Here is a 12,467-nt window from a genome sequence, read left to right on the forward strand (position 1 = left end):
TGTGACACCACCTTTAGCAGTCAGTGTCCCGCTTCCCTGCCAGCCCCGCGGCGTGAGAAGCTGCTAATACTGCGGGCAGACACTGACATTGCAGTGTGGGCAGCTGCGGGGCTGGCAGGGAGCGGGACACAGACTGCACGGGCAGTGATGACAAGCAGCGCTCGTCATCCCCGCGGCTGCACGCACTGCAGGATGAGAAGCAGCTTATACTGCAGAGGGGGGCAAACACTGGACACTGAATCGGCTGGAATTCAGGGCGCACGTAGCTGGGCACAGGAGGCGGGGGAGGGAGACTACGGAGTGTATGGGAGGTTGTGGGCAGAGTACGGGGTGCAGGGGAATGTGTGGGAGGGTGCAGGGAACGGGGGCGGTTACTCCACACACTGTACAGCCCAGCAGGGAGGCGACATGCTGTTCCAGATTTGCATGTCAACATGGCCCTGCCCATGTAGACATGAAATGACCGTAAGCAGCAAAATGGCGGCAGGAGCGGTCACATGACCACTCTGAGCCGGGGGAGAGGGGCTGACAGCAGGGCAGGTAAGTGCTCACTATCTACTTACCTGCCCCAATGTAGCCCCATAGGGTAATAATGAAAAAAACTCAAAAGAAGCCGGATAACCCCTTTAATCATAAGCCATGGCTTATGATTAAGGACTGTTTTTAAATTTTTAAATTCCCCCTCTCTGTCCGAAACGCGTCAAGCCTAGCCGCACGGCGTTTTTTCTGGATGACCTGTGACCGCTTTTAAATATTGAAATAAAGCTTCCAAGTTTTATCATATAGTATTGGTGCTGAGTCCCATCCCTTCAATCCTTTTGCAGTTATCAATCATAGTAGAGTAGCTCCTAAAAGATCAGAAGCAAGCCACCCAGACAGAGAGCCATGTTAATCTATCGGTTGCATAAGTAAGCTAATAATGAAGTAAGGCCGATGTCACACTTGCGAGTGCCTCGCGTGTATCTAGTGTTGCATTACCCGGCACGGCCGCAGTCTCCTCACAGGAGCGGGTCGGTTGCATGCATCTCTATGCAACCGACCCGCTCCTGTGAGGAGTGTGAAAGTCCGTTCCGGGTGATGCAACGCGAGGCACTCGCAAGTCTGACACCGGCCTAAAACAAACTTCAGTGAGGTCAAAAGGGCTACAAATTACTTGCCACTATATACCACATAATTATTTTTCAAAAGAACAGATGAACTGTGGTCAGACGTACCAAACATGGCTACTGAATAAGCAAGGAAGTATTTGGTATCATTAGGTCAGACGTAAAGTAAGCAGGAGAAGAGGGCGGGGGAAATTCACCCTAATATGCCAGGCTAATATTTTTGTTGGCTTTCATTTTTTTATTTGTATGGTCACCATGGAAAATAAAACCCTCTCTTACACTACTATATTTCAAAAACTCTACAATGTATTCACAAAGCAATATCAAGAGTAGACACTTACCAGTCGTCCTAGGTTGTAGTAACAATCAGGATATTTTTTTCTGTATTTGATAGCAGTTAAATAGCTTTTCTCAGCTTCTTCAAAGCGTTTAAGGCTGTTTTGTACAATCCCCAGGTTCATCCATGCAGCAGAAAAATCTGATCTATGGCAGAAATGTATAAAATAATTAAATAAATGGCCCATGAGATCTAAGTTTTACTTGTCACTATTTCCGAAATTTTACTTACTGGATTGACACCGCTCGAGATAAGAGTTCTTCTGCTTCATGGAGTTCACCTTTTTCTTTCAGTATATTTCCAAGATTATTCATTGCATGCACATATTTTTTATTTAACCTGGAAATTTTAAGTTTTACCAAGAATATAAACAGGTCAGGTTTTTGATACAACTCATGTAAACATGCGACAATGTTGCAATACTACTACTCAATATAGCTGGGACAATATCAGACAGGACGGGAACTACACCAAACATGATCCCCGTTATACTATTTTTTCTATTTTAAAAGAAGTGATTGTATTATGTGCATAGTTTGCATACTTAGAGATGCTTATACACTTCAATAAGTGTGATCAATTGATACTGCAGATTTTGTATTTCATTCAAAACCTATTTGTCTTAAAATTAAACTGTGCATTAAACTTTAGATAACTGAAGACATAGTATGCAACAAAGGAATCAGTCTTTATTCAAACCACAATCAAATCACAGCTCACTGCTATGCATTTCAAAGTACACCTTTATTTTATATAGCGGATTTTATTTTAATTTTTTTGTTGTTTTTTTTAACTATAAGATGCACTTTTTTCCCCAAAAAATTTTAGGGGCGAGTGGGAGGGTGCATCTTTTGGTCCAGATGTACCTGGCTTTCTGGTGATGGCGGCGGTGAAGTAGGGTCACAGGAGGCAGAGGGAGGCTGCAGCGGCAGCTGCAGTTAACATGTGTGACTGCTGTTAAAGAATGAATATTCACTGCTCCCCACGCCCATAGTTTTGGGTGTGGGTAACCGTGAATATTCATTTTGGATTAGCCGGCAGCTGATGTTGGCGTACGACTGTGGTCGCAAGGTAGTGACATCGTGCGCTGCCCCGCTTACACGCTGCAGTCAGTTGCCAGCATCAGAAGAAGTGATGCCACTCAACAAAGGAGAGGGATGGGAGGAGGGGGGGGGGGGGTACCAGTATAAATTTACTTTTTTTTTTAATCTGTGCAGCATAACGGGAGATATAATATATTACATATTATACACATATGCATACATACATGCATATACACACACACACACACACACACACACACACACACCAGGATGGGCCCATGATGGGGAACATACAGGTGCATCTCATTAAATTGGAATATCCTCAAAAAGTTAATTTATTTCAGTAATTGTAGACACTGAACAAACAAACCGCTCACCACAGTAGGAGTCAGCCTGATTACTTCCTCCAGATAAATATCCAGCCAGCCGTATATAGACATGAAGCAAGCGGGGGAAGGATCCAGCTCAGACTCCAAGGATTTGAATAAAAGGCATTTCTTTATTTCAACTTGTTTAAAAAAAATATATCCAAAAAAGGTATAATGACACCGGCTGTTTACACTGACAAATGGTAGATGAAAAAAAAAACTGTTTTGGTGATATGCCTGATGAAGGCGTACCGCCGAAACGCGTAGTTTTTTCTTCATCTACCATCTGTCAGTGTAAACAGCCGGTGTCATTATACCTTCTTTTGGATATATATATATATATATATATATATATATATATATATATATATATATATATATATATATATATATATATATATATATATATATATATATATATATATATATATATATATATATATATATATATATATTTTATTTTTTTTTTTAAACAAGTTCAAAAAAATGCCTTTTATTCAAATCCTTGGAGTCTGAGCTGGATCCTTCCCCTGCTTGCTTCAAATTTATTTCAATAATTCAATACAAAAAGGGAAACATATATAGTCATTACAAACAGAGTGCGCTATTTCGAGTGTTTATTTCTGTTAATGTTGATGGTCATGCCTTACAGCCAAGGTTTACCCCAATAGTCGTTATCTCAGAAAATTTGAATAATTACCACAAAACACCTGCAAAGGCTTCCTAAGCGTTTAAAATGGTCCCTTTGTCTGGTTCAGTAGGCTATACTGCAAGACTGCTGGCTTGACAGATGTACAGAAGGCAGTCATTGACACACTCCACAAGGAGGGTAAGCCACAAAAGGTCACTGCTATAAAAGCTGGCTTTTCACAGAGTGCTGTATCCCAGCATATTAATGAAAAGTTGAGTGGAAGGAAAACGTGTGGTAGAAAAAGGTGCACAAGCAACCGAGATAACTGCAGCCTAGATAGGATTGTTAAGAAAAGGCCATTCAAAAATTTAGGGGAGATTCACAAGGAGTGGACTGTTGCTGAAGTCAATGCTTCAAGAGCCACCCACACACATACGTATCCAGGAGATGGACTACAAGTGTTGCATTCCTTGTGTCAAGCCACTCATGACCAATAAACAACGCCAGAAGCGTCTTACCCGGGCCAAGGAGAAAAAAACTGGACTGTTGCTCAGTGGTCCAAGGTGTTGTTTTCAGATGAGCTGAAGGCTGCTATCAAAGCAACCTGGGCTTCCATAACACCTCAGCAGTGGCACAGGCTGATCGCCTCCTCCATGCCACGCTATATTGATGCAGTAATTCATGCAAATGGATCCCCGACCAAGTATTGAGTGCATTTACTGTACATACTTTTCAGTAGGCCAACATTTTTCTGTTTTTTTTTTTCTTTCCGTGTTTGCATCTTTTTATTAACATTTTACAAATTTTAATACAAGAAATACAAGGAATAAGGGAGGAATTAGGGAAAGGGAACAGGAATAGACATAAAGGAAAAAAGGAAAAACCAACAGTGAAGTGTCGCCTTTATGGCCAATGCTTCAAAAGTACTAACATCAAACGTTTTGTCACCAACGTACTTGGAACAACAAAAACAATAATATACATGTAAAATAATAATCATTACATGTCAGAAGGCTAAGTTATATGCAGATCAGGCATAAATGTTTCCGCCCATAAAGACCGTCTCAATTTGTACCTCAAAAAGTTATTATTTTCTTTCAATGCAGAACTATACTCATACGAATTATGTGATGATATCCGTTCAATAATTTTTATTATGAAAGGTGCCTCTACCGGTCTCGATTTTGAAGCAATAAGATGTTTTACCACAAGTAGAATATGTCAAATTATATGTCTGCATGGGTCTTTAAACTCTTCTATACCAATTAACAATAGTGCCAGTTGGGGGAAAGAATGAAAGTCTGTGATTAACTTTATTTATTAGATCACACACATCTTCCCACATCTTTTTTAAAGCTGGACAACTCCAAAAAATATGAAAATTTTCTCCACACTCTCTTCAGCACGAAGGAGAGTTAGATACGGAAATTTTGTGTAGCTTTTGAGGAGTAAAATACCAGCATGAAAGCACCTTAAAATAAGTTTCTTGCAACGTGGCACAGAAAGTGTTAGATAATGTTAAATTCAATGATTTTTCCCACTGTTCCAGTTGAAAAGTCTGACCAAGATCTTTCTCCCAGTCCAGAATATTTGATCTTTTATCAAATTGGAGGTCTTCATTAATAATGGCATAAATGTTGCTAGTTTTCCAATCTAATTACTAATTAACAATAAGTAGTGGTTAAGGAGTGTCCAATTTGTCAGATCATTTAAAGGGAGATTAAATTTATAACTAATTATCTAGAAAGGTAATAAGCTATTACATGAAATATCATTAAAACTGTTTATATTATACTTTCTCCATGTTGCTAAGTCAAGCCTAGGGACCAATACTTCAAAAACTTCAATTGAGATTGTCCTGATGTCTACAAGTTCACTTTTATTTTTACATAACATCCTATTGAGTTGTTTCCATGCAGAGATTGTAGCTGTTATTGTTATAAATGTGGGTAAGGGAATTTTTGAATTTATAAGGTGAGCTAAGAGTAGGCCAACATTTCTGAGTTTAAAATATTTTTTCAGCTGGTCTTATATAATATTCTAATTTTCTGAGAATTACTTTTGGGTTTTCATTGGCTGTAAGCCATAATCATCAACATTAACAGAAATAAACACTTGAAATAGATCACTCTGTTTGTAATGACTATATAGAAGGGCTCATTCAGACAACCGTTCCACTTGTTCTGGTCAGTTCCTGTTTTTACGGACCTACTGACAGGACTATCTTTTTATTGTCTTTTGTGTAGGATCGGATGGCACACGGAAGCACTTCCGTGTGCTTCCAATCCTACAAAAAAAAAAAAAAAAAAAAAAAACAGATCGAATACCGTATGTCCGTTCTGTTATTATGGAAGATGTCCTATTCTGTTCTGTAATAACTGACCATGACTCAATACAAGTCAATAGGTCAGCAAAATCCCTGGAAGCACTTCCATGTGACTTCCATCGGGTGCCCCTGCAGTCTGTGCCCTGCTCCCACGTCAGCCCTGCTGCTGCGCGCACTGCAGTGCGTCAGCATCTGCGCGAACAGCCACGGGGATGATTAGCGTTGCAGTCAGGAGGTTAGTAAAGTTCATTACCTGCTATGATGAATTCCTGCACTCCTGACATCAGTGCTTGTCACAGATTTCTATGCCCGCCACGTTCTCACATCACCTCTCGCGGGCGGCCCAAGACTTTGACTAGTGGTGATGTCACGGGCCGCTCGCGATACTTCGCATGTGAACGTGGCAGTCATTGAACTCCGTGACGAGTGCTGACGTCAAGAGTGCAGTGGCTTCCATCACCGTAGGTAATGTACCTAGCTAACCTCATGAAGTCAGTGCTAGTCATCCCCTGCGGTGACCTGGGCTGACCTTTTGATGTTAGCTCAGGTTACTGCACTGCTCTCCCAGCAAATGGGTAACATTCTGTTCTTCATTGACTGGGACAGTGAGTATGGATCGTTGTGGGACCCCCTTATTGGATTACGCCGAACCAGGATTTGTTTTTTTCTTTCCAATAAATTGGTGAAAGAGGGAATGGGTTGGGGAGTGTTTTTTCAAATAAAAATGTGTTTGTCTTCTATTTTTTTTCATTATTGACTCGGTCAGTGATGTCGGATATCTGATAGATGCCGTGACATCACTAACCCCAGGGCTTGATGCCAGGTGACATTACACAGCTGGTATTAACCCTATATATTACAGTTTGCCACCGCACCAGGATATTTGGGATGAGTTGGGTAAAATCCCGGGACTGTTGCATCTAATTGATGCGGCAATTCCGGCCGGATTGCTGGCTATTTTTAGGCTGAGGGGGGGCTCCCAATGACGTGGGTCTCCCCAGCCTGAGAATACCAGCCAGCATATGTGAGGCTTTGTCTTGGCTGGTATCAAAATTGGGGGGGGGGGGGGGGAGCACACGCTGTTTTTTTAAAATTGTATTGTACTGTACGATATAGACCCGCCCACCAGCAGCTGTGATTGGTCGCAGTCAGATAGTGGTTACTCAGCGTGGGGGCGCGTCTGACTGTAGCCAATCACAGATGGGGGAGGAGTGAATATGTATGAGCCTAATGAGCGGCTGGCTCGGGCAGGACAAAGGCTGCTGTGGGAGCAGTGTGACAGCCGTACCAGTGATCAGTGAGTATGCAGCACTTGCTCCTACCCCTTTGCACCAGATTCTGTTCCCCATAGACTTTATATGGGGACCAGCATCTGGCCAGATACCCTGAACTGCATGTAACTCTACTTCCGTTTTTTTGTTTTTGTGGTCCGCAAAAAAAGACGGAAGTCACACGGACCGTATACTGAATGAAACGGTACGAATGCGGTTGTCACACGGATGCCGCACTGATGCATCCGTGAAAAAACATGACCGTTTTTTGCAGACCGCTAAAACGGAACGGTCGTGTGAATGTAGCCTAATATATGGGTTTCCCTTTTTGTATTGAATTACTGAACTACATCTTTTTGATGATATTCTAATTTATTGAGATGCACCTGTATATATCAGGATGGGCCCATGATGGGGAACATTATACCAGGATAGGGACACATACATATGTACCAGGATGGGGGGGCATATGTATCAGGATGAGGGGGGGAGGGCACATATGTACCAGGATGTGGGGGGGCATATGTACCAGGATGGACCCATGATGAGGGCCATATATACCAGTATGGGGATCATATACACCAGGATGGGAGACATACAGTATATACCTGGAAGGGCCAAAATGGCGGACATTAATGAAAAATTGGATGACATCATCCCAATAACCATGTCAGTAGCAGTAGTGAATTTTTAGATTAATTGTACTAATATGAACCCACATAAAATGCAATATAGTGCAGAGATAATTCTACATATACAGCTCATATCAAAACGCCATCATCTGCTTCCCAGACAATATAATCTTAATCAGTTCAAAACCAGACTATTTACCCCTGTTTCTAACCAGGCACATAAGTTTCTTGGGGTTTTTTTGTTGTTTTTTTGTTGTTTTTTTTTTCAACCAGGCACGAGGCTAGTAACAACGGTTTGGAATGACAGTGGCATTTTTATTTATTAAATTGAAAAAATACCAGGTAAAACATTACTCATTTTTTACACATCGTGCCCCTCATAAGATCAGAGAAATTTTTGAGGGAGGAGCATTTCAATATTTACATGTTTTTATTTCATCTTATTTAAAAGAATACTGCAGGCTGCATAGTACAGCTGTATTGGTATCATATGACCCAGCAGCTCCTGTTCCTTCCCTATACCCAGGGATTACATAACAACTGTATCTGAAGAAGTAAGCGCCATTAGTGCTTTCTATTACTGTGTATACAATGCTTCTTCAGCGCTCTGTCTACAGTGATGGAGAATGCACAAATGGTAATATTGTTCACAAAGGGATCCAACAGTGGTCGATGAGATCACCTACCCACTGTAAAACTGAAATGTAGGAGGGAACTGACCTGGTATAAAAGGTATATGTACAGTCTCTGACAAAAGTTCTGTCGCTTATCCATGTTATGTAAATAAAAGCTTATAACCGGACTTTAAATTCATCCATTGGTTTCATAAATTACTCTTTTGAAAAGCTGAAACCCTCCCAAATTTGGTTTAGGTTATGAAAATAAAGTTGCTGCAAAGCTGAAATATTAATCATTTAATGAACACAGAAAGGTCAGATTTTGGCAAGACAAAAGTTTTGTCGCCCACAGAAAGTAATGTGAAATTCAAACAAATAACTTCTAATACAAAGATATGTTGCATAACATTGGTGAATGAAGTTGTGGTGCTATTAGAGCCATATTTAATATTTTGTGTGACTTCCATGATCTTGAAGGACTGCATCCGTGCAGTTCAACAATGATTCATACAATTTATTGATAAAGTAAATCAGGAATAGAAAAGAATGCAGTCTTACAAGACTCCCAGATGATCGTTTTGTCTTCCAAGCTTCCTCTTTCATCCTACCCCAAACATACTCAATGATTTTCATGTCTGGTGACTGGGCTGGCCAGTCCTTGACCACCTTTATCTTCTTTGCCAGGAGGAGCTTTGTTGTAGAGATGGATGTATGAGATGGAGCACCATCCTGCTGCAGAATTTTACCCCTTTTATGATTGGGAATGTAAGAGGTAGCTAATACTTTTTGATATTTTAGGCTATTGATATTGCCTTCCACTTTGCAAATGTTTTGCACACCCCCATACTGAATGTAACCACAGACTATAATTTTTCCACCACCAAACTTAACTGTTTTCTGGAGCCATACGGGCTCCAGTAGGTCTCCTGCAGTATTTGCAGCGGCTGTGGTGTAATTCAACTGAAGATTCATCAGAGAAATCCACCTTTTGCCACTTTTCCAGCGTCCATCTGTTCAGCAGGCTGTGGGACTTGGCAAATGCCACACATTTTTATAATTGCCTTTTGTTTAGTGCTGGCTTCTGGGCACTGATTCGACCATGCAGGCCATTTCGAGACAGAATCCTACAAACTGTTTTAGTTGACAAAGGGACTTGAGGTGACCAGGCCTTTTGGAGATCTGCTGCAGTGGAAGAGGGGCTGGCTTTGGATTTTCTAACCAACAAACGTTCCTCCTGAGCAGTTGTCTTGTGCGGTCTGCCAGACCTGGACTTGTCAAAAACATCTCCAGTTTCTTCAAATTTTTTTTTTTTTTTTTTTTTTTTTTTAATTCTTTGTACTTTATGCTGAGACAGATTAAAAGGTGCCTGCCACCTCGGCAGTGGATTTGGTCTTCAGCCTCTTGATAATCAAGGCTTTGTTCACAGGGTGGATTTTTGGCATGTTGTCAGCGGTCAAGTTGCAGATCAACTGAAGGTCTGGGGTGCTGGGTTTCTTTTTATACACACCCACTAATTAAGCAATCATTTAATGAGCACAGATGAGGATGTAAACTAGGATTGGGTGCATGATATGACAAGGCGCAAAACTTTTATATTGCCAAAATCTGACCTTTCTGTGTTCATTAAATGATCAATATTTCAGCTTTGCAGCAACTTTATTTTCATAACCTAAACCAAATTTGGGAGGGTTTCAGCTTTCAAAAGAGTAATTTATGAAACCAGTGGATGAATTTAAAGTCAGGTTCTAAACTTTTATTTACATAACATGGATAAGCGACAGAACTGTTGTCAGGGACTGTAGAGGGCACTCGTTTACAGAAAAATAGTGTAGTGGACAATAACCCCTACTACAACCTCATACTGATCCCCTCCTCTCCTATACCTGTACTGGTCTCCTGAGTGTTGGGCTTGTCAGAACAATCTCCTGTAGCAGCTTATCCTTATAGTTTGGGAGACATAGGTCATCGTTGATGGCAGTGAGAGGATTAGCTCATCTGTGCTTCAAATGAGTATGCTCTGATACCAATGCAGCAGATGGAAAGTATAATAAATTTAAGGATTCCACATAATACAGCTAATCAATTCCTACTTAACCACTCCAGAAAATTTTTACTTCCTCTCAGGGCTACTGTTCTCCAGGCACCCTAGTAAGTGGGATACAGCAGTTGTCAAGCTACACACTAATTAAAAACCTCACCTCTGTATTCAATAGTTGGTAAATAAAGGCAGACTCCTTACTTGTATGCTGGAGATATAATTGTGTTGTCCGTACCATCCATCTTTTCTATATTTCTGATGTAATAAATAAAACCCCCCCCCCCCCAAAAAAAAACAAAAAACTTGGTTGACACCATTAAAGAGTTTGTCCACTGCTCGTTTTCAATATCTATGGTTCCCCCCATGAAAATAAGTATAGGTGTTATAATTTTACTGTGAGGAAACATAAGGATTGAGAAGCGGTTGTCCGAATAGTGAACAACCCCTTTATCATTGAAAGCCTATGTGGGGGCTCACCAGTGTGTGTGTGTGTGTGTGTGAAAAAGGATCTACATGATAAAAGGTGTTATTATAAACAGATATATTACCTTATAGCTTCCCTGTAGTACTTAATGGCATCTCCTTGAAGGCCTCGATCTGCTAAATTTTTACCTATATTATAGTGCACCTGTGGATTATTAAAAACATTCAATGTAATTGAGTAAATAATAAAACAGTTATAATCTTGTTTTGCATTAAAAATGAGGACTCTAAAATGAATAACTAAAAGGACACTAGCGCTCACTGGGTCTGGTTTTGGAGGGGGAAGTGTGATGGAAGGGAATGTGTTGGATTAGGGGTATGTGAAATAGTGAAGTTTTGAGAAGATAAATAATATGTATATGTAGATGAGAGATGATGCCTGATTATTCTCAGATGATCAGTAAAAATATCAATAAAAAAAGTACCAAAAAAAACAAAAAGTGTAAAATTACATTTTAAAAAATGTATTTATTACATGAATAGGAACAAATTTTAACACAATAAGTTCTGGGAAGAACTTTGATGGACTGATTGGTCCACAAAGATAGCGGTAATTGTGTGGGGGGTGCTGGTGCGGAGGTGTAGGATAGTCAGCAGGATCCACGTAGAGCCTGTCACATATAAAAATGAGGACTACTGTGCTACCAAACACAAGGGTAAAGCTGCTGTCATCCACAAGAGAATTGGTACCTGAAAAGGATGTATGTCGAATGAACCAGGTGTCAGGGAGGTGCCAGGAGAATAAATGGGGAGACAGGTACAGAAGGACCTGAAATAAGTGTAGAGCTCACAGGATTAATAACGCATGGCGACACAGCTGACTCAAGGATTGTGGGGAAAGGGGGAGACTTACAGCGACCTAAATGGAGTACAAGATACCACTTTCCTCAGCGGGCAGTGTAAGACTGCGGGCCACCAAAAATTCTGTAAGGGCAATGGAGGTACTGGTTAGTGGCTGATGGTGGTGGTTGGATGTACAGGTATGGTGTCAGGTGCAGATGACTAGACGTACATGCACCAGATTCCTGTATATTGGGCTGGTCAGCCAGGAATGGTACAATTAAGAAGTGGCAGTAGTATTGAAGATGAAAAGGTACCCACATTACCAACATCCCCTTTCCTCCTCAATACTGCTGCCATGTCCAAGTGTACCATTCCTGGCTGGCCAGCACGACGTACAGGTATCCAATGCAGGTACTTAGTCATCTGCACCTGACGCCATACCTGTACGTCCAAGCACCACCACCAGCCACTAACCAGTACCTCCATTCCCTTACATCCCTTTAGGTGGCCTGCAGTCCAACCTCTTACCACTTTCCTCAGCAGGTAGTGTATCTTGTACTCTATTCAGGTCACTGTAAGACTCCCCCTTTCCTCACAACCCTTCAGTCAGCTGTGTCACCATGCATTGTTAATCCTGTGTGCTCTACACCTTTTCCAATCCTTCTGTACCAGTCTCCCCAGCACCATGTCCAGACAGGTTGCCTTTAAACAGATAGAACCAACACCTAGGGAGGGACCACCACTTGTAGTACCCTTCTCCCAAACATTACGTCTGCCATGGAGGATAGATGCAGTCTATAGTATCTACAGTGCCTACAAGTAGTATTCAACC

The 12,467-nt window shown here is 41.1% G+C and overlaps 1 protein-coding gene across 2 annotated transcripts in view; it reads right to left on the reverse strand.

The window, feature by feature from the left end:
• Positions 1-12,467, reverse strand: part of TMTC4 (transmembrane O-mannosyltransferase targeting cadherins 4) — a 186,343-nt gene that overhangs the window by 115,140 nt on the left and 58,736 nt on the right. For both annotated transcript variants that reach the window (XM_075336704.1, XM_075336699.1), the window contains exons 12-14: positions 10,918-10,997; positions 1,675-1,782; positions 1,448-1,589 (exon numbers count right to left, since the gene is read on the reverse strand). In XM_075336704.1, coding sequence (XP_075192819.1) covers positions 1,448-1,589; positions 1,675-1,782; positions 10,918-10,997 — 330 coding nt within the window. The remainder of the gene's footprint in view (positions 1-1,447; positions 1,590-1,674; positions 1,783-10,917; positions 10,998-12,467) is intronic.

This window comes from Anomaloglossus baeobatrachus, chromosome 2 (genome assembly GCF_048569485.1).
Source record: "Anomaloglossus baeobatrachus isolate aAnoBae1 chromosome 2, aAnoBae1.hap1, whole genome shotgun sequence".
NCBI lineage: Eukaryota > Metazoa > Chordata > Amphibia > Anura > Aromobatidae > Anomaloglossus > Anomaloglossus baeobatrachus.